The 22,756-nt window shown below is 46.9% G+C and overlaps 1 protein-coding gene across 3 annotated transcripts in view; it reads right to left on the bottom strand.

Moving 5' to 3' along the window:
• Nucleotides 1-22,756, bottom strand: part of ASTN2 (astrotactin 2) — a 1,032,871-nt gene that overhangs the window by 867,133 nt on the left and 142,982 nt on the right. For all 3 annotated transcript variants that reach the window (XM_042242803.2, XM_027964073.3, XM_060410801.1), the window contains exon 2: nt 14,387-14,574. In XM_042242803.2, the coding sequence (XP_042098737.1) occupies nt 14,387-14,574 (188 nt within the window). The remainder of the gene's footprint in view (nt 1-14,386; nt 14,575-22,756) is intronic.

Raw genomic sequence — 22,756 nt, 5'->3', positions numbered from 1 at the left:
AGTCCCTCTTTGAGACCTACAGACTTAGTTTCTGTATTTTTTTCACTCTAAAATGAAGGAGTTGGACTAGAGGAGTTTTAAAAGAGCTGGTTTTTTTTTTTTTTTGGCGGGGGGCGGGGAACCTAAGTCAGAAATATGTGATTTCATCACTTTGAAAGGTGTTACTTTCCTCCACAGTCCAAGGTCAGTCCTGCCTTAACAATACAGAGTCAGGTATTAATTAAATGACTATGGCGATGGGCCCCTGAAACATCCTTACCCATCCTCGCTTCTGTAAAAGAAGAAATATTGGGTTGGCCAAAAAGTTAACTTTGGGTTTTTGTACCATCTTATGGAAAAACCCAAAAGAACTTTCTGGGCAACCCAATGTTACAGAGGAGAGTGATCACTTGGAATCAGAAATTTAAGTTTAATTTTGGGCTCAGGCACTGGCTGTGTGATATCAGAAGAGAGTGACCTTCACCGTCGAGACTTTGGTTTTATCACGGGTGAAACAGAAACCAGAACAGCAGCAGTATTAATGAAACTGATGATACAACATCTGTGGAGTTTACACATGTGACTTCATTTAATTAATTCCAGGAGGTAAAACCTATAATATCATATTTTACAGAAGGTGAAACTGAGGCACGGGGAAAGTAACTTAACCAGTGTCACACTGAGAGTTCAGTGCTAAGACCAGGATCTAACCCAGGCGGTCCTGTTCCAGAAGCAATACTCTTAGCTCTTTTATATTGAAATCATTACAGACCAGCTTCCAGGTGGCTCAGTGGTAATGAATCCACCTGCCAAGCGGGAGACGTGGATTTGGTCCCTGGGTCGGGAAGATCCCCTGGAGAAGAAAATGCCAGCCCGCTCCAGTGGTCTTGCCTGAGAAATCCCATGGACGGAAGAGGCGGGTAAGCTTCATTCCATGGAGTCTCAGGAGTTCCAACATGATTTAGGGACTAAATAACAACACATTATAGACTCGTGAGAAGTTGCAAAGTTAGTACAGAGAGTGCCTGTAGAGTCTTTACTCGGTTCCCCCTAAAGGTAACATTTCTCATAACAAAATATAGCTGGTCCTCTTTATCTGCAGGTCCTGCATTCATGGACTCAACCAATCCTCTGATGGCTCAATCCGCGAATGCAGAGCCCATGGGCACAGAGCACCAACTTCACTGTTATCATTTTATCTAAAGAAGTTGGGCATCCATGAATTTTGGTTTCTATGGGAGGGTCCTATAACCAGTCTCCCATGGATACAGATGGACAGCTGTAGAATGATCAAAACCTGGAAGCTAATGATGATCGCACCTCATCACTAAACTATACACTATATTTAGACTTCACTAGGTTTTCCACCAATGTTCTCTTTTTGGCCTAGGGTCTAATCCAGGATCCTAAATGGCATTATTTTAAAAAAAAAAAAATTTTTTTTTAAATTTTTTGGCCGAGTCACATAGCATGTGGAATTTTAGTTCTTCAACAAGGGATTGAACTCGCATCCCCTGCATTGGAAGCACTGAGTCTCAACCACTTGACCGGCAGGGAAGTCCTAGCATTATTATCACTTTTTTTGAGTCTCCCTGCTGATGCTGCTAAGTCGCTTCAGTCGTGTCTGACTCTGTGCGACCCCATAGACGGCAGCCCACCAGTCTCCTCCATCCCTGGGATTCTCCAGGCAAGAACACTGGAGTAGGTTGCCATTTCCTTCTCCAATGCATGAAAGTGAAAAGTGAAAGTGAAGTCGCTCAGTCGTATCCGACTCTTAGCGACCCCATGGACTGCAGCCCCCCAGGCTCCTCCGTCCATAGTCTTCTCTTATTTACAGCAAGCCCTCGGTCTCCCCTGTCTTTCCTGACCCTAACACCTGTGGAGAGTGCTGCTCAGCCGTCCTGTGCCATGCCCCTCACGTCCTGTGCTCAGTCTTGTCCGACTGTGCAACTCCATGGACTGTAGCCTGCCAGGCTCCTCTGTCCCTGGAATCTTCCTGGCAAGAATACTAGAACAGGTTGCCATTTTCTGCTCCCGGGGACCCTCCTGATACAGGGGTTGAACCCTCGTCTCTTGCATCTCCTGCATGGGCAGGCAGATTCCTTACCATCAGCACCACCGGGGAAGCCCATACTTGTGGTGCATGGGGTTAGCTGTTCAGCAGCATGCGGGAATCTTCCCAGATCAGGACACAACCCGAGTCTCCTGCATTGGCTGAGCCACCAGGGAAGCTCTTTTCTCCTGCTGAGAATCACGTTATGCCATTTTTGACAAGGAAGGCAGAGAAATGTCTCTGTGCCCTTTTCAATCCATCCTAGCAGGAGATTCGGGTTGTTGATATGCCTTACTCCTAGTGATGCTAACTTGGGTCACTTGGTTAAGGTGATGTAGTGGGTGGAAACCCACAAAGATATATCTACATCCTAATGCCGAGAATCTGTGAGTGTGACCTTATTTTTACAGCTGTAATTAAGTTAGGGATCTTGAAAGGGGGACATCGTTCGAATGATCCAGGTGAATCCTCAATCCACTGACACTGTCCTTATGAGAGACACAGAAGGGAAGGTGAGATGCAGATGAAAGAAGAAATTGGAGTTGCGTTGCCACAAGCCAGGGAGGCAAGGAGCCACCATAACCTAGAAGCAGCAAGGACTGGATTATCCCCTAGAGCCCCGGAGAGCATGCAGCCGGGATGTCACCTCGATTTTGGACTTCTGGTCTCCAAAACTGTAAAAGCATCAGTTTTCTGTTGTTCTAAGCCCTGCGGTGTTTGGTTATTTGTCATAGCAGCCCTAGGCAACCAATGCAAGTGGTATCTGCCAGATTATTCCACTGTAAAGTCACTAGTTTCTTTTTGTAATTAATACATATCCAGGAGGGGGTGTTAATTCTTTGAGACTGCAAATATCTTGCTGCTTCTTGAGGTTTCACCCATTAATTTTAGTATACATCGGTGGATCTTGGCGGCGGTAATTATTACAGTGGTGACTGTCTAATGGTGATTTTCTAGTTCCTTCTTTCCTTCTACATTTATTAATTAGAATCCCACTGTAAGACAGAGCTCTCTCTTCTATCCCATTTAGTTACTCAGTCAATTATTTATATCAGTATTTTGGAGTCGATATTCTTAATAACTCCTACTCAACCTGGTTCAAAGGATGCTTTCCAAGGCCAATCCCAATGGCCTGCCCAGGGTCAGGGGCACTGGCAGCGGCAGCCCTGAGTGGTGCGGTGTCCCCATGGAGGAGGTCACGATTAGTCCTACCATAGCCCTAACATAAGAGACTGAAGACCCCAGGACTGGGCCGCCTCTGGCCAAACTACAGGGAGGGGGCACAACCCCACCCATCAGCAGAAAGCTGGATTTAAGATTTGCTGAGCAAGGCCCTGCCCGCCGGAGCAAGACCCAGTTTTCCCCACAGCCAGTCCTTCCCATCAGGAAGCTTGCACAAGCCTCTTATCCTCAGGCATCAGAGGGCAGACGGACTGAAAACCACAATCACAGAAAACAAACCAAAATGATCACATGGATCACAGCCTTGTGTAACTCAGTGAAACTCTGGACCATGCCATGCAGGACCAACCAAGATGGATGGTCCATGGTGGAGAGTTTTGACAAAACATGGTCCAGTGGGGAGGGAATGGCAAACCACTTCAGCAGCGTTCTTGCCTTGAGGACCCCGTGAATGGTATGAAAATGGTGAATCGGAAGGAATTTTTAGAAGGCAAAAGAAAGGTATCTTCTCAGAGCACCATTCTAAGACATCCCATGTGTATTTTATCATTTATTTCTCCCATGAGTTCCATGAATGAGCGATCCACAGCCTCCCTGGAAATTCAGGAGAAAGTAAGAATCACAGAAATTCAGCAATATGTCTAAGGTCAAACGGCAATACAGGAAAGATTTGAATCCACACCTGTCTGCCTCCAAACATATATTGCTTGCTTCCACCAGACCAAGCTGGCTTCTGAAGATGGGGAGAGGGAGGAATTAACTGGAGAGAAAGGTATAAGGGCCAGTGAACCAAAAGCTAAGCCCACCTTGATTTTTACTGCAGATGGACTCAAGGCATGCGGGGAGGGGAGTAAACAGTGGGAACAACGCACCCCATCCATGCACACACTCCATTCATTCATTCCCTGTCACGAGAACACACCAAAAGCAAGAAGCAGTTTTCTCCACAGCCCATCCTTCCCATTAGGAAGCCTGCACAAGCCTCTTTAAGACACGAAAGCCAAAAGCCCCAGGCTCGGCCCTGTTTCGTTTTCTGGCTGTGCTGGGTGTGCACTGTGGCACTGAGCCTTCTCTTGTTGTGGTGCATGGGATCTCTAGTTGTGGCACTGGGCTTAGTGGCCCCAAGGCATGTGGGATCCTAGTTCCCAAACCAAGGACTGAACCCACATCCCCATGTTGAAAGATGAAATCTTAACCACCAGGCCACCAGGGAAGTCCTTAGCCCCAGGTTCTTGAAGGAAATGGGGACAAGAGGCTGGAAGAAAAAGCAAGTAGCCGTGGACAGGACATTCTCCTAGAGTTTTTCTGCCAGCCCATCTGGCCTCTCCCCACACTGCCGCTCTAAAGGATCTGGATCTTCCTGCGCCTCACTTCCAGGACATGGCGCTGCAACCCCACCCTGCTTCACCTCTGCCGCCTCTTCTCAGAGCTGCTGGCCCAGGAGCCCCGCTCAGACCCTCCCCGTCTCTGCTGGGAGTGGCCCTCATCTTCCAGACTGCCTCCTCGGCCTCCTCCTCACTCCGAGTGCTCCTTGTTCACCCCCTCAGTCCACACTCCATGGCTCTTTCTGGGGACTGGATTCCATTTGGTCCTGCTCACTCTCCTATTTCTCCTTCCCTGTTTACCTCTCTCTGCCATTTCCTCCTTCCCTGCCTGTGCTTTCACTGCTAAGTCCTTTTCTGTCTGTTCTTGCCAATTTCCCTTTCTTTTTCTACATCTCCCCCATTGCCCTTGGCTCCCTTTTTCTGTTTCATTTCTCTCCACTGCTGGTAGCTTCTATACATCTGGTACACAATAGTCACTCAATAAATACTGGTGAATGTCTGTGGTGGTTTTTTTGTTTTGTTTTGATCTGTGTATCTCTCCTCCATCTCTCTCACATTGTGCAGATCTTTTTCCTTATGCATGTTCTCGTCCTGCCTTTATTTTTGACTCCAGGCCCCGTGTTTTAGATGAATCTCAGGGAGGCCACGTCAACCTTCTGCATCTGGGCTTGACTGTCGGCTCAGACAAATGGAGTTGATGGATGGAAAATGTCCATTTTCTGGCCTCATTTTTCTCCATCTGTAAGATGAAGGTTGGGGTAGCTCCCATTGCTGTTTATAATTGTCCACATGCCCGTTCTCCATATAGGCCTGCACACCCCTGCCACTGGCCTCGGGCATGGCCACAGGACGTGCTCTGGACCACAGAATGTGAGAACACATATCTAAGCATTTGTTTCAAGAGCCAGAATAGATATCTGCCTGCTCTCCCATTCATTCCCTCTGCCATGAAAACCAAACGTCTCAAGCTAGGGCTCCCCTTCAGCCATAGTTGCAGAATGAGAAGACAGAAGATCTAAGCCACCGCAACGGCAGCTGCTGACATATAACGTGCATGAGAAATAGGGCACTGTTGGTCACTCACTGAGACTCAGGATGATCTGTTCGTAGAAAAAGTAAGCAAACACTGACATCTCAAGAATTGGAAGCCACAAGGGCTAAGGTGTCTCTAGCTCTGATACTCCAACCAAACTGTACAGTACTATAGCTTTGCGGAAAGACCTAGCCAAGCGCTTTCCTGTGCATGATCTCAGTTCAGTGAGACAATTTTAACTCTCTTTCCATTTTGCAAGTGTCCTAACAAGAAGTTCAGAGGTGAAGGTTTATCCAAATCTCTACAGCTGGCATGAGGCACAGTCTAAACTTGAAACCAGACGTACTGACAACACCTTCTGCTCAGACTACTTTCCTGCTCTGCAGCCCTGCACGCTGTGGGAGACAAACCGTATTTCCTTCAGGATGGAAGCCATGCCTTATTCTCCTAACCTTCCCATAAGCCTAGCCAGAGATCCTGCAGGCTTTTGGTGAATCTTTGTTGTTGAGGCAAGTCATGGCCAAACTTCAAGGTGCATGTGATTTACATTTTAAAACACAACAACAACAACAACAAAAGGATTTCTGATTTTTTAAATTTCAAGAAAAATGTTTTCTGGGGAAAAATGTGATTCATGAGGCATAGTACACATATAAAAACGTACTTGACATGTTTGTACTTCCAAACTTCATCTTGTCTTGGCAACATATAGAAGCTTGAGGATCTCAACTTGTAGACGGGATAATAAGGCTGAGAAGAGAATGCGACCGGCGCAAGGCCACGGAGCATGCAAGCGACAGCGCTGGGACAGCCGAATCCCCGGCCAGGGTTCTTGGTGCTTTGTGTATCACATGACTTTCCAACTGCTAGATTTCCTGACATCTTTAAAAAAATCTCTCTCTTAGTCGAGATGTCTCCCCTTCTCCTCTGCCTGCACTCTGGAAGGCTTTGCGTTCTCCCATGCTGGTTGACCTGTGCATCCTTCATTAATATTAAATAAAGTGAAAGTCGCTCAGTCACGTCCGACTCTTTGCGACCCCATGGACTATAGAGTCCATGGAATTCTCCAGGCCAGAATACTGGAGTGGGTTGCCATGTCCTCCCCCAGGGGATCTTCCCAACCCAGGTTTCTCGCATTACAGGTGGACTCTTTACCAGCTGAGTTACCATGTAAATAACACAGCAATAATGCTTATCGTGGTTAGTTGAATTGTGCTCCCCGCCTCCCCCTCCCACCACCAAAAAACATGTTGGACTCTAAATCCCCAGTACCTCAAAACGTGACCTTATATGGATATTGGATATTTACATACATAATCAAGTTATGATGATGTCATTAGGTGGACCTCAATCCAATATAACCTGTATCCTTATAAAAAGGAGAAAATTTGCTTAATTACACTGAATTGGTTCATGGTGCTTTTGAGGTCTACAATAACATTCTACTTCTCTGCATATTCAGTCTGCTAATTTTTGAGAGTTTGATATGGAAATTCCAACTAAAAGATCTTAACTTATCTGCTTAAATAATTGTAATACACAGTGGAACTATATATAACTTTGTTCTGTATTTTTTAAGTCTCCTATAAATATGTTATCATACTTTCACAATTTAAACAATTAAAAAAGGGGAGAAAAAAAGAAAATCTGGACATGGAGACAGACTTCTACCAGGGGGAATACCATGAAGAATAGAGTCATCCTGCCACCAGCCCAGGTGCCTTGACAAAAAGTCAGGGGAGAGGTCTGGAGCATACCCTCATCGTGATCTGCCCACACCTTGATCTCACAGCTCTATCCTCCAAGACAGTGAGGCAACACATTTCAGTTGTTTAAGTCCCTCAGGCTATGATACACAGTGATAGCAGCCATAGGAAATACATGCTTATAAGCAGCAGAGTCTACACACGGATGACAGGCCGACTATATGTCAGGCTCCAGCACAGGTGCTCCACGTGCATCACCTAGGCTGATCCTCACGCAGCACCCTCGGGCAGGTACTTCCATCCTCACCCCACTGTCGATGACTACACAGAAGAAGCAGAGAGAAGGAACGTGCCCAAGTCCCAAGGCCAGTAAGTCAGCTAGAGTCCTTGGGGTCCCAGGTCTACAGTCCTTGCAGGGCAGTTACATTCTTTACACCTACATTTTCTCAAAAGTGTAACAGGAGTAATGACACCTACTGAATTAGGATTATCATAGGATTAAGTGAGTTAATCTGGCAATGACCATAACACTGAAGTGAAGTGAAAGTTGCTCAGTCGTGTCCAACTCTTTGCAACCCCATGGGCTAATACAGTCCTCTCAATTCTCTAGGCCAGGATTCTGGAGTGGGCAGCCTATCCCTCCTCCAGCAGATCGCCCTGACCCAGGAATCGACCTGGGGTCTCCTGCATTGCAGGCAGATTCTTTACCAACTGAGCTATCAGGGAAGCCTGACCTTAACACTAACCAAGCATTATAAAAGTGCTTGTTAGCATTATGATAAGATCCCTTGCTGTCTTGATTATTTTCTCATAAATTTTCTAGTTAGTTATTGTTTCTCTTAACATATGATCCCCAAAAGTAGACACAATATTTCAAGTCTAACTTAGAACCTTCTAAACTTAGTTGTTTAGAGAACTGGTTTTTCAGGAATACAACCTAAAGTGTAAGGTCCTCCTTTAACAGTCTAATTGCAGAGCTGGCTTGTTCTGAGCCTATGGTTGATTTTGTTAAAGCCTTTTTTCTTTTTTTTCCCATTTTTCTAGCAGATAGGATTTTCATTGTTGGGTTTAGTGGGTAAGGAAAGCACTGCATGATTGAATGAGTAAATCAATGGACTAAAGAATACATCATATGCTGTGAGTGAATAAACACAACAGTTGGGGAAATGATCACAAGCCATTTTTTCACAGAAAGCTTTAAAAAGTATGATCCCCATATCACACAGATCCTTTAAACAAAGCTACTGATTGAGCATGGTAATAATTTCTTAGATTTATGTGGCAGTTTCTAATCCTCAAAGTATTTTCCTATGATTATTATTACACAGAATCATAGATCTTCTAAGTTTGAAGGAACTACAATAGTCTTCTAACTTAACCACTATTTCTCTCAAAATCCTGACAGATAGGGCTTCAAGCCTTTGCTTGCATACCCCCAGAGTCAAGGAACTCACTACCTATGACACAGTCCCCTCCATTGCTGGAGAACTCAAACACTTTGAAGGTTGGTCCTCTGTAACCACACCCCCCACCACCACCAGTGCCCACCAGTACAAATCTCTGGCATTTTCTGTGGGCCAGTCCCTTTGAAAGAAACATGTCCTCAAACATCTTCCTTTTCACACATCAAATCAAACATTTCCTTCATCCCTTTGCTCAAAACATTTTGGCAACGATATTCATTACTGTGGTCTCTACAGCTAACAAGTTAATACAAGGTATCACTTTGTAAGCACTTACTGAATCTCAGGCCCTAAACCACACCGAATCGTGGCAAGGGCAAAGATTCTAATTAATCTCTGCAGACAAGTTGGGATTCCAGCACTGGTGCTCACTGGTGAGGTAAAGTTCAGCAAGTTACAAAATCTCACTGACTCCTTGGTTCCTCATCTGTAAATGAGGGACAAGAGCAGTGCCCATCTTATAGAAAGTGAACACGAAAGTCGCTCAGTCGTGTCTGACTCTTTGCGACCCCCTGGACTATACAATCCATGGAATTCTTCAGGCCAGAATACTGGAGTGGATAGCCTCCAGGGGATCTTCCCAGGCCAGGGAGTGAACCCAGGTGTCCCTCATTGCAGGTGGATTCTTTACCTGCTGAGCCACAGGGGACAGCCCTATCTTACAGAGGGGCCAGAACAATTCAATGAATGATGCTTGTGTTACTACATTGCGCTTGACATCAAACTTTGAAAGTTGGGTCCTTTACAAGCCCTCAGTGAGCGTAGCCATTAGTTTTATTATGCAGAACCTTTGCATATATGACCTTATTCAGTACTTTGGGAAAAAAAAAATCTAAGAATTAGAGTTTTACAGATGATGAGTTTGATGTGGCCAAATCCATAAAGAGATAACTGTTTAACCTTGGCATTGACACCCAAGTCACAACCCTTCTTAATAACATGTTCATAGATTCCAAATAAGGTGGGGGTCTATGCATGAATTTGTTCATAGTATTTTGTACTTTAAGTCAACAACTAATCCAGAGAGAAGAGAAATGATGGTCTACAGATTAAGGGCAGAGGACCCACCTCTAAGAACAAAATATTGGCTTTGCCATTTAACCCTGACCAGCTCACACTGGTAGCTATTGATAAGTATTAACAGTTCAGGGTCCACATCTGTGAAATAAACATAATAACAGTGTCCACCTGAGGATATATTGTGAGGATTAAATTTAATAATGCATGTAAATCAAACACTACCTGGCATGTTGTAAGTTATCAATAAATGCCAGGTATTGTGAATATTTCTCTAGATCAGATAGCAAGATAGCAGGAAAAAAAAACAAGACGAAATCCAACATCTCTTGTCCTACGTTAGAGTATTTTAAACACTGTTGCAACTGTAATAGTAGTAACCACTATTACTGTGTGCCTATGATGTGTCAGGATATTGGGTACTATTTATATATGTTTCTCAGGCTGTTCTCATTCATCCTGTGAGACTGGTAGGATCAGTTGTTTTATAAAGAAACTGAGGCTCAAAGAGGAGAGGGGAGTCCCCAGAGTAAAACCATCAGGAAGCAGGAAGCAAGAAAGACAGTGTCTTCCAAACCTCTGCTCTGTTCTCTGCATCCATCATCACCCCTGCACGACTGAGGCAGGCACGTGACTGCTCAGGGTAGCTGAAGCTAAAGCCGCAGACTAGATGAATGACCCCCTACTCTCGCCCAGGCGTCCACCAAGTACCTCCTTGTTGCCTGACCCTTGGGATATTAATAGTCAGATGATGCAACCTCCTGGGATAAAGCAGACGCTCAACAAGCCGGAAAGGGCATGCTGGTTCCACTCCAGCAGGCATGGATTGTCGCAGGTTCCAGTGACTGAGCTGGAGCTGGTTGCTCTCCATGGGTGGGCAGGATATTTATGCCAAAGTAAGTGGATGAAAAACACTGGCCTGGACCGCCAGATTTCCCTGAGATGTGACTGGATGGTTGGGTCTTCTCCTAAACCATCTCAGGTCTTCACTGGAGACAATGACGATGCAGAGTTTGACAGAGGGAGAGCCACAGTGTCCTCAGCAGCCCTGTGACATGAGTTTGGAGTCTTGGAAAATCCTGGCCCTAACAGAGCTTTCTTATTAGCCAGCGGGAGACCTGGGTTCCATCCCTGGGGTGGGGCGGGGTGGGGCGGGGCCGGGGGGGGGAAGATCCCTGGAGAAGAAAATGGCAACCCACTCCAATACTCTTGCCTGGAGAATTCCACAGACGAGCTTGGTGGGCTACAGTCCATGGGGTCATAAAGAGTTGGACATGACTAAGTAACTAACTTTCACTTTTCACTTCCAGCCTTCGACAAGTCAAAGGAACTCACTTAGTCTCAAATTTTTCATCCGTGAAATGGGAGGGCAGAACCCAGCCACCAGGAATGCCATTTTTATTTATTTATTCAGTCACTCATTCACTCATTTATTTATTAAGCTGTGCTGGGTTTTAGTTGCAGCCTATGGGTCTTCCATCTTCTTTGAGGAATGTGATATCCTTAGTTCCAGCAGAAATCTTAGCTGGGGCATGGGGAGTCTAATGCAGGCCCCCTTCTGGAAGCAGCGTGTCTTAACCACTTGACTGACTATCAGGGAAGTCCCATGAATGCCATTTTAAACGTTTAGGATTCTTACATTTTATTAAAAAAACCTTTTTAAATTAAAAAGATGGGGAAGGTGGGAGTGGGGAGAAGCAAGCACTGTTTTTTGTTTTTGCTGAATTATCTGTGGCCGGAATGGCAAGGACAGAATTTGGGCCACAGAGTCTGAGATGCCTGGATGGGGAGTCCTAGCTTGTATCTGCAGTTTATCCTCAGTTTATCCATCTGCAAAATGAATGGGTATGATATACCAGCTTGCCTCCATAATAAACGTGCGTGTGCGTGTGCTAAGTTGCTTTAGTTGTGTCCAACTCTACGACTGTAGCCTGGTGGGCCACAGTCCATGGGGATTCTCCACTCAAGAACACTGGAGTGGGTTGCCATGCCCTCCTCCAGGGGGATCTTCCCGACTCAGGCATCGAACCCGAGTCTCTTAGGTCTCCTGCATTGACAGGCAGGCTCTTTACCACGAGCACCACCTGGGAAGCGCAGATAATAAAAGTGTACCAAATAATAAAAGCTAATGCCCTAACATGCCAGGCTCCTCTGACACAAGTGCTCTGTTACACAGTATGAGCATAACCCTTATTTTTATAGATGACAAAACAGGGGGCAGAAGGGTTAAATACGTTGCCCAACATCACCCAGAGTGTTCCGTGGCAGAGTGGAACTTTACACCCAGGCACTGGAGCTCAGGTACGAATGCATGTCACCTCCCTCTAGATACAGGGCAGGGGTCTCTAAGGACATCCCCGCCCTGAGAGGCTGGGCTGCCATCAGTGGACGCCAAAGAGGCCACTGTGTTCCTGGATGTGACTCTGTCTGCTGAGGGCTAAGGTGAGGATGGGAAAGATCAAAATATTGGAGCCCTGAAGGGGGAAAGAACCGATGGGACCACAGGGTGGACGGCCTAGGCCACCCCAGCTAGCAGGCAGGGAGGGTCTGGAGAGCGCCAACCTCTGCACAACCTACTCCACCAGCCACATCCTGGATTACAGAGAAATTCAAGAGACATTTTGGGTCTTGGTGAATTCTTTCCAAGCTGAACTCACTGAGCAGGAAAAAAAAAAAAAAAACTGAGGATCACTGACAAGTCCTTGGGGAGAGGTCTTATTTAGTATCATTAACATTGGGTGTGGAAGCAGAGAAAGTCCACGCAGGACTAGTATTATCATTGGTATAATTCTGTCAAAGTCCCTGGGTTATGGGAAGACATAGGTGAGTAAATGCTATGCTGAAACACAAAATGCTTAATAAATGTGAATCCAAACCAAGTCTTACTCCCAGATATTCAAAGAAGAGTCACACCCTGTCCAGTCAGTCTTCTTCACATCAGGTGGCACCCCAGGCTGCATGAAGTACTCAGCAAGCACCCCAAGAGGTGCCTACAAACTTGCAACCCAGAGTCAGCATGCAGGCACCCACTTGGCTTGGCATGTGGCTGCAACACTCGCTAAATATAAAAATGAGAAAAGTCTATCACACTCATTCCATGAATAACACAAAGGCCTTGATTTGCTCCTCCACGTGATGAGTATGCGTTAGGTCCAAATTTAACATGGCTGTCTGGCTGGGGTATGTGCGTGTTTTTCCAAAAAGAGAAAACTTCCAAGCTCTTACTCAGCCCTAATGAGAATGTCTCACACACAGTAAGGGTTGAAGAGGGGCCCAGAGCACAGAGGCCGAAAGGCCAGCTCCGCTCCATCGCAGGTTCTTGCTAAGTACTATTGAAGACTAAACGAAAGGCAGAAAGGAAGGGCTGGCTCATAGCCCCATTCTGCCAAGTGACCTTAGGCCAATCGCTTCACCTCCCTGAGCCCTACCTTCCTTACACATAGGCTAGGAATCACATTTCCTACACTCGTGCATCTGTGCTAAAGGTAAAAAGGAGAAAACAATGTAAGAGGGGACTGAGGAGTGAAAGGCACCAGACTGAGTTCAGCTGTAGCTATTATCTGATGTTTTCTGGAGCCAATCAGACCCTGTACATTCTTCACTTTGATTCTTTTTTTCAATTTACTGTACAAAGCCATTAATTGCAGCTTTTCAAATCCATCGTTAATGTGAGTCTACATACATCACAGACTTACCATTCCAGTGATTTCTGCCCTGGCATCCTTCTTATAAGAGGCAGCAGCCTCAGAGTTCCAGATCCTGAGGCCAACAGAGATGGGAGGCCACTTCACTTCTCTGTGTCCGTAACTTCATCTCTAACATGGAGGTGGCAAGCCTGACTTCTTGGTGAGAATGCAATGAAATAATGCCCATGACTGCCCCCGGTGCAGAGCTTGACACATGGTTAATAAATTCTTACATTGAAAAAGGGAGTGTAGAGAATAGTTGAGTTTTTTTGGCCAGACACACCACACTTGGGTTCAAATACCCAAGAGCAGCTCCATCTCTTCCTAGCTATGTGACTTTGGGTAATTTTCTCTGCTCTCTGACTCAGTATTCACAAATGTAAGTGAGGGTAATGGGGCAGGGCAGGGGGGATGGTATGTAATAGCCCTGGCGATGCAGAGTTCAGCTCCGGGGGCCACCATTCAGGGTCTACACTGAAGAGGGTACTGTGAGGGTTAAAACACATCAAGGGTGCTTGGGAAAGGGCAGCCCCACTCCAGTTTTGTTTGCTCAGTCATTCTTGGAAAGGCCAGTTGCGCTGGAGCACTGAACCTCAGCCCTCAGCCCTCAGCCAGGCAGGCTGAGCACGTGGCAGATGTTAAACAGCTATTCCCAGAGATGTCGGCCAAAAGGCCAAGGAGCTTGAGACCCTTTATTTTCTCCTCTGAAGCACAATTAGCTTGTCACAGCTGACAGATGATGGACGAGTATACATCAGCCCAAGTGACACCGCAGACTCCATCTGACCTTCTGTTCGTCATTCTGACCTCTCGTACTTAGCCAGCTCCTTCCCTCCACCTGCTGGCAATGCCTTGCCTCCAGCCATGGTCTCCCCACCTTAACCTCCCCATCACCGCCCCCCCAACTCCCTGAAGCCCCCTCCTGGGTTCCCGCTCACTCACCATCACAGAAATGTGGAGAATATGCATCTGCTCCTCTACGATCTCCGAGGGCTCCTGGAGGGTGGGGGCAGTGGCCTGGGCCAGCTGCCCAGAGCTGCTCATGGACACGTGGAAGTACAGGGTGCCGTTCTCCAGCCACTGCTGCCGCCAGTGGACCAGCGAGATGTCCGCAGCTGTGCCTGACATCTCTGCAAGACAAGAGGCAAGGCACTGGGTGAGTGGTGGGCCTGGCCTCGGCATGCCAGGCAGGAGAGGAGCCACACACATTCGGGAGCTCCAAAGGCATCTACCCTGCGCTGGATGTCTTTCCCAGCATCAAATCTATGAGCCAGAGTCACTCTGCTTTGCACCTGAAACTATCACAACATGGTTAATTGACTATACGCCGATATAAAGGGAAAAGTTAAAAAAAAAATTCCATGAGCCAGAGATTGTCACTTCCATTTACAGGCCAGTCAGCTTGTAGCAAGGTTATCCCAGAACAAGAGTGGCAGAATCAGGATTTGAACCCAGGTCTGCCCAGTGCCCCTTCAATAGCACCATGCATGATAGCGGAACTCATTCCACTCCAAAGGTGGAAACAAGCTAAGCAAGAGGTGAAGAAGGTGCGTACGTCCTTCTGAGACCATGGAACTATAAGCAGGCGAAGGAAGGACCTTAATGGGAAGCGGGGGAGCTCAGAGTGTGAACTCTTTAGAAGCTCAGCTGGAAATGCTCATGGCAGAAATGCAGAACCTCAGAGCTGGGAAGGCCCAAAAGAACATCTGGCCCAGCTGAGGGGCTCAGGATCGTCCTCTACGGGAAAGGAGCTTGGCGAGTGGGCTGTTCTGAACCATCCCTCCTGCTGCACCCAGAGCAGCTTCACTCCCCTCCTCATGTCGCCTAGATAGTACTCTCAAACAAGGAAGCACTGGCACAAAGATTTTCATGGCTGAAAAATACTCGAAAACCCACTTCCCCACTCCACTGATCTCATATAGCCAATGGGAAGTTAGGACTTTCTAGTCAATTGTAGAGTCACCTAACTTGAACTTCCTAACTCTCGCTTCTATGATGTTTTTCCCTCTGAAGATGCTTGAGAAATATCACTTTAGCAGTACTTCCATTCAGTGTAATTGTACCAACATAGCTTCTTGATAAGAAGGGCAAGGACATATGGTACCAAAAGCGTTCTTTCATTGGCATCTACAGGCCTTCCATCGTGCTGTCTACTAAAGGGAGATGTCCCTGAAAATATTTTGAAGAACAAGGCCAATCAGCATGTCCTGTGAATAGAGGGGGAGGGTGATGGGGTTCTTGGAGAATTACCAGATCTTTCTTCAAATCAGTTACTGTAGGAAACAGAAGCAATCGATCCATCCATAGACAAGTAGCGTACGAGGCTTAATAGTGCACGAGACTTGGACCTCTGGACCACAGTATGGAGAGACCGAGAGAATGCATTCCCCTAGTCCCCAGAGGCGTCCTGTTCAACACACACTTGAGGAGGACTGACGAAGAAGACATGTTAGACCTTCTTATCTAGCCAGCTCTCCCCAGGCCCCATCATGTTTGCTCACACTGAACTAAAAGCAGTCACCTTGAAGCAATGAGACAATGATATCCGTTCACCAAACGCTACTGATTTATTTCTGCATCGTCCTCCCCCCCCCCGCCCCGCCCCCCCGCCAATAGACTCTAACTCCTTCAGGTTCACAATCAAAAGTCAGGGGAAGAGCATCTGCCACTTAATAAGTGCTATAAAAAGTTAGCTATTAATATTTATTATCATTATTATTATTAATAGGGACAGGATCTAATTCACCCTTCAGCTGCTTAAAAAATAAATAAATAAATACTTGAGACATTCTTGATTGCCTGCTTTCTCTCCCACTCCTCATCCAGCCCATCAGGAAATCTTTCAAAAGGCACCTGAAACGCAACACTTCCCAGCTCCTCTTCTGCACCACCTGAGCCAAGACACCCTCCTATCTTGCCTGGCTTACTGCAAAGGCTTCTTCTTTTAAAAAAAAAAATAATAATAACTTTGCTTATTTATATATTTATTTTTGGCTACACTGGGGCTATGTTGCTGTGCGTGGGCTTTCTCCAATTGCGGGAAGCTGGGTTCACTCTCACATTGTGGGGCACAGGTTCCTTACTGAAGCGGCTTCTCTTGCTGCAGACCACGGGCTCTAGAGCACACGTGCTTCAGCAGTTGTGGCGCAAGGACATAGTTGCCCCACAACATGGGGGATCTTCCAGGACCAAGGATCGAACCGGTGTCCCCTGCACTGGCACACAGATGCTCAACTGGACCACCGGGGAAGTCCTGCAAAGGACTCCTGACTCTCTTCTTCCACCCTGGCCTGTCTATTCTCAACCAGAAGCCAGAGGAATCCTGCCACAGCCTGAGTCAGCTCACCTCACTCATCCGCTCTAAACCAAGAGCCTCCTACCTCATCCCAAAGCAAGGGCAAAGCAGCTGATACAGGGTGAGTTACTCATCCAAGGGAAAACCTGCCTGGGGTTCCCTTGCTGCACTCAGAGTGGAGAAGAGCTGGAGGTGGTCCCAGGAGCGTGTCGGCTCCTAGAACTGAGAACCGAAGGACCCCAGAGCTCACCTTGCAGCCCCGGGGAGCGGACTGGCGGCACAGTGCCTCGTCTATGAGGCAGGTATCTCCCCAGCCGCCAGCCTCAGCACCTGCGGACTTGGCAGCAGCTCCCCTGGCAGCCGGCCAGCTGGGCCAGGGCAACGTGAAGACACGATGGTGAATGGCCTTGCTTGGTGCCTTGCTCATTTTTCTCTCGGTGCATCAGAGCCAGAACCAGATGTCCAGGGAACCCAGGGACTGAGCTTTGCCTCTGGAAATTGTTGTCTCTCATTAAGCAGCTCAAGAAAGAGGGATGTGCATGCTGTTGGCTGGGCGGGCACTTACTGTGCTCAGAGTCCCTGAAATGGCACAAGCAGAGAGCCCCTGGGGCAGCCACATTGGGCTGACACAGCCAGGTACAGAAGGAGGCAGAGACGGTTGGGGGAGGCTTGCTAAATCTGCGCCTCTTACTCCTGGGGCTCCTCTGGCCCGTGCCTGAAAGCCCATCACTAAAGCAGCTTGCCATCTCCGTGTTCAGACTAGAACACAGAGGGTCACACGGGCTTAGGCACTTGTTTAAGGTCACTGGTGAACTGGTACCCAGCCGGACCCAGTGGACTCCCCAGTCCAGGTCAATTTCTACTGTGCCCGTTGTTCTTACAGCACCTTCCTTTTCCTTGACTAAATTAGCCCAAGGACCAAAACTAGATTGAGCTCTTTGTTTGCTACGGCGATGACTGCACAGTCAGCAGACAGCAAACGTTAAATGATAATAACAGTGCGTGAAACACAGTAAATATTGAATCACAGAGAATGGCTCCAGCCGAACGCTACTGCAAAGAAGAAGAAGAAGAAGAAAAAAAAACAAACTGCTGTTGGGCGGGGACAAGGGGCATGAAACCTCAGAGGGAAAGCTGCCTTAGCGGAAGCAGAAGGTCTCACCGTTCTCGTGTTCATTTATTCCCATGATTTTTGCTTAGTCATTCGACACGCCTTACTGAGGACCTGCTCGATGGCAGGCGCCTTAGCAGCCTAGAATCTGGAGTGAAATGAGGCACAGGTCTGCCTTCAGGAGACTCACAGTCCTTTCACAGCAGGAATTCTGACGCCGCCCTACGTCGCTGCCCACGCATGCGCACATCCTCCTTTAAATGTGGCCCGGGAACCGCGCAGTATCCTGCAGCACCGCCTACATCATTCCCTCAGCATGCTCGCCAGCCCGCAGGACTTACTACTGTTCCTCTTCCGTAGTGCATATGTGCTTTCTGTCATGTCTCTCTGGAACTCTCCACCCAAACCTCGGAAGCGGCCTTCTTCCCAGCCAGCACCTACTCAGAGAGGCCACGGGGCTCTTACTCTCTGCGACCCCGTGGACTGTCCATGGGAGTCTCCAGGCCAGAACACGGGAGTAGGCAGCCATCCCCTTCACCAGGGCATCTTCCCAACCCAGGGACTGAACCCACATCGCCCACACTGCAGGGGGATTCTTAACCAGCTGAGCTACCAGGGAAGCCCCTTACCTAAAGTACTCCTCTACAAACCTGCAATTTGAGAACATCCATGCACCCCTATATTCCTAGCAGCACTGTTCACAAAAGCCAAGACACGGAAGCAACATAAATGCCCATCAATATATAAGGAAGATGTGGTGTATATATACACAACGGGATATCACTCAGCCATTTAAAGAAGAAAATAATGCCATGGGCAAAAATATGGATAAACCTAGAGATCATACTAAGTCAGACAAAGGCAAATATCATATATCACTTATATGTGGAATATAAAAAAAGCTACAAATGAACTTTTTAAATAAGACAGAAGGAGATCCACAGATATAGAAAACAAACTTATGGTTACCAAAGGGGAAAAGTGAGGGGAGGGATAAATTAGGAGTTTGGGATTAACACACACACACTACTATACACACAAAAAGATAAATAACAAGGACCTACTGTATAGCACAGGGAACTATCCTCAGCGGTTTGTAATAACCTCTAAGGGAAAGTTCAGTTCAGTCGCTCAGTCTTGTCCGGCTCTTTGCGACCCCATGAATCGCAGCACGCCAGGCCTCCCTGTCCATCACCAATTCCCAGAGTTCACTCAGACTCACGTCCATCGAGTCAGTGATGCCATTCAGCCATCTCATCCTCTGTCGTCCCCTTCTACTCCTGCCCTCAATCCCTCCCAGCATCAGAGTCTTTTCCAATGAGTCAACTCTTCCCATGAGGTGGCCAAAGTACTGGAGTTTCAGCTTGAGCATCATTCCTTCCAAAAGAAATCCCAGGGCTGATCTCCTTCAGAATGGTCTGGTTGGATCTCCTTCCAGTCCAAGGGGCTCTCAAGAGTCTTCTCCAACACCACAGTTCAAAAGCATCAATTCTTCGGCGCTCAGCTTTCTTCACAGTCCAACTCTGACATTCATACATGACCACAGGAAAAACCATAGCCTAGACGGACCTTAGTTGGCAAAGTAATGTCTCTGCTTTTGAATATGCTATCTAGGTTGGTCATAACTTTTCTTCCAAGGAGTAAGTGTCTTTTAATTTCATGGCTGCAGTCACCATCTGCAGTGATTTTGGAGCCCAAAAAAATAAAGTCTGACTCTGTTTCCACTGTTTCCCCATCGATTTCCCATGATGTGATGGGACCAGATGCCATGATCTTCATTTTCTGAATGTTGAGCTTTAAGCCAACTTTTTCACTCTCCTCTTTCACTTTCATCAAGAGGCTTTTTAGCTCCTCTTCACTTTCTGCCATAAGGGTGGTGTCATCTGCATATCTGAGGTTATTGATATTTCTCCCAGCAATCTTGATTCCAGCTTGTATTTCTTCCAGTCCAGTGTTTCTCATGATGTACTCTGTATATAAGTTAAATAAGCAGGGTGACAATATACAGCCTTGACGTACTCCTCTTCCTATTTGGAACCAGTCTGTTGTTCCATGTCCAGTTCTAACTGTTGCTTCCTGACCTGCATACAGATTTCTCAAGAGGGAGGTTAGGTGGTCTGGTATTCCCATAAGAGAAAAGAATCTGAAAATAAGTGTATAAAACTGAATCGCTATGCTGTAGACCTCGAACTAACACTACACAGTAAATCTACTATACTTCAATGTTTTAAAAAAGATAATAAATTACTGCTCTCCATATACATCCACTCTCCACTATATCACCTTTACACACACTTTCCATGGAACTTATCACTATTAGAAATTTATTCCATGTGTTTTCTTCAACATGCATTTAATACTTATCTCTCCAGAATGCCTGGAACCTCGTATGTCTTATTCCTGTCATATTTTCAAGTACTTGAGCATATATAAGAGCTCAATAAAAATCAGATTGCTGCTGATGAACACACATACATATACACACACTCATACACATATCATAATAAGATGATGAAGGTCGTGTTCAGTCTCACAAGGAAATTAAAAAGAAAGTAAAGGTCCATTGGGAACTTGATCGTGGGACGGGACTCTCCTAGCTTTGAGACCAAGAACATCTTCAAAACGTAGTGACAGGAGCGTTGCAGAGGATGGGTATCTTGGTAGTCCTTGAAGGACAGGAAGAGGCAGGGAGATGGGCTAGGTGGCTGGTGTCTCAGGGCAACGAAGCCAAATGCACAAGGAGGCAGGCAGAAGAGTGTCAGGCTGGGAATGTGGTTCAGACACAGTTAAGGGCATTGAATGTTTGGCAACAAAGTATAGTCTTTAGCATGCAGTAGGGAATCTGCTGAGTGGACTTGATCTGAGAGCTAGTCCTATGTCCATTAAAAACGGGTCAAAGAAACAGTAGCGTGCACGAAGCTGGTTCTTGAAATTCCCTGCTGATTGATTTTCCAATTGCATTTTCCCTCTCCTCTTCCCCTGCTCCCTCCATATAAACATTTCATTGAAGTCTTCAAGTCATATCACAATCAAACTTAAAGCAAAAGGGGGACTAAACGCATTTGGTCGGGAACCAAGATGATTCCCATAAAGGCAGATTATGCTGACATGATGAATATAAAATGAAACAGCAGATATTAAAGTAGGAGAATGGTGCACCATGCCTTCCGGCTGTAGACTGACTCCAATGCCTGCCTCCCTCCAAGCCCAATGAGCTTAGTTTTATATTGGAATCATAAAGAAACCCAGGGATTGCCTCTTCACCTTTCACTGTTCTCCCCACATGGGCTGCAACTCGTGAAATATTCAACAGGCTCAAATCCCCTCTACCACCCGCTAAAGCCATTCGAGAGGATCAGCCTTCATCAGTGATTCTGGGAAGATCTCTATCCCGTCTCAGCAGCCACAGATGCCTTTCAGCCTCCTGGAAAAGAAATAAAAAAGTCCCGAAGGCGTGTTGTGGTTTTAATTGGCTTGTTCTTCCTAATCTATGGCACTCATTGTATTTTTATTTAATTCCTGAAGGTCATTATGAAAATAAGCAGCTCTTCTGATCACCAGCCATCTTGGTAACATCTCCCAAGTGGCTAACTAACCGGTCCTTCAGATTCCACAGCATCAGCTGACCCTCCGGCAGATTATTCGCAGAAGGCCAGAGAGCGCTTCTGATGAGTTTGCAAATGGTCTCTGCCTCACTGGGGAGCGGGGTGGTGGGGGGGCCAGACATTATGTGGGATGAACTCACTGCCTAGGCAGAGGGAGCTGGGGAAGGTAGGGACACTGACTTCACGCACCCCTGCAATTAGCTGTTCCAGCCTCCATGGGCAGTCACCTCTATGCAGTAAGTCCTGCTGAGTGGACTTGGGAAGCAGACCTCAAATACACACCCCTCACTGTCATCTCTACAATGTCAGTCTTTACACTGTCACCTCTACGGTGGCTGCCTTCTTGCCAACCTTTATCATCTCTCCGTGGACTGCTTCAAGTGGCTCTGGGCCAGTCAGGGTCTCATCCGAAAAGAGAAGACACATAAGCTGATCGAGATGTGTTTAATAATGCGATCACTTACAAAGGCTTTGGAAGTGTTCTGGGCTTCCCTGGTGCCTCAGTCAGTAAAGAATCCGCCTATGAATGCAGGAGACCTGGGGTTTGATCCCTGGGTCGGGAAGATCTCCTGGAGAAGGGAAATGGGCACCCACTCCAGCATTCTTGCCTGGAGAATTCCGTGAACAGAGGAGCCTGGCGGGCTACAGTCCAGGAGGTCACAGAGTCAGACACGACTTAGTGACTAACACAACACTAGCGTTCTCACAGAAACAGAAGCGACAGAACATAACAAACACGTAGAAAGAGACTGATTGTGAAGGGCTGGCTCACGTGATGATGGAGGCTAAGAAGCCCCACCGTGCACCACATTCCAGCTGAAGACCCAGGAGAACCAGTGGTATGGCTCCAAGTGAAACCCAAAGGCTTCAGAACCAGGAGAGTCAAAGGTGCAAGCACCAGTCTGAGCTAAAGGCCTGAGAACCAAGACAGTAATGTCAGAGGGCAGGAGAAGATGGACGTCCTGGCTCAAGCAGAGCGCAAACCAGGCCTTCCCCCATCTTTTGGTTCTATTCAGCCAGGATGGGGACTAGATGAGGCCCACCTGCACTCACAAAGGCTTTCTCCCTTACTTAGTCCAACTATTTAAATGCTAATCTCTCCTAGAAACACCCTCAGAGACAAGCTCAGAAGTAATGTTTTGCCAGCTCTGTGGAAATCCCTTAGCCCAGTCAAGTTGACAAATTAATTGTCACAGGCAGGTTAAAGGTCAAACAATGATGAAGCTCCCCAGAGTTGGCAAAAGCAAAGCATTGTTACCATCCTAGGCCAGAGGGGGCAAAAGGAGGGTGGGTTATAACAC

This window comes from Ovis aries, chromosome 2 (assembly GCF_016772045.2).
Source record: "Ovis aries strain OAR_USU_Benz2616 breed Rambouillet chromosome 2, ARS-UI_Ramb_v3.0, whole genome shotgun sequence".
Lineage (NCBI taxonomy): Eukaryota > Metazoa > Chordata > Mammalia > Artiodactyla > Bovidae > Ovis > Ovis aries.
The sequence above is the reverse complement of the archived record's forward strand: the minus strand, read 5'-3'. Positions and strand labels throughout refer to the sequence as shown.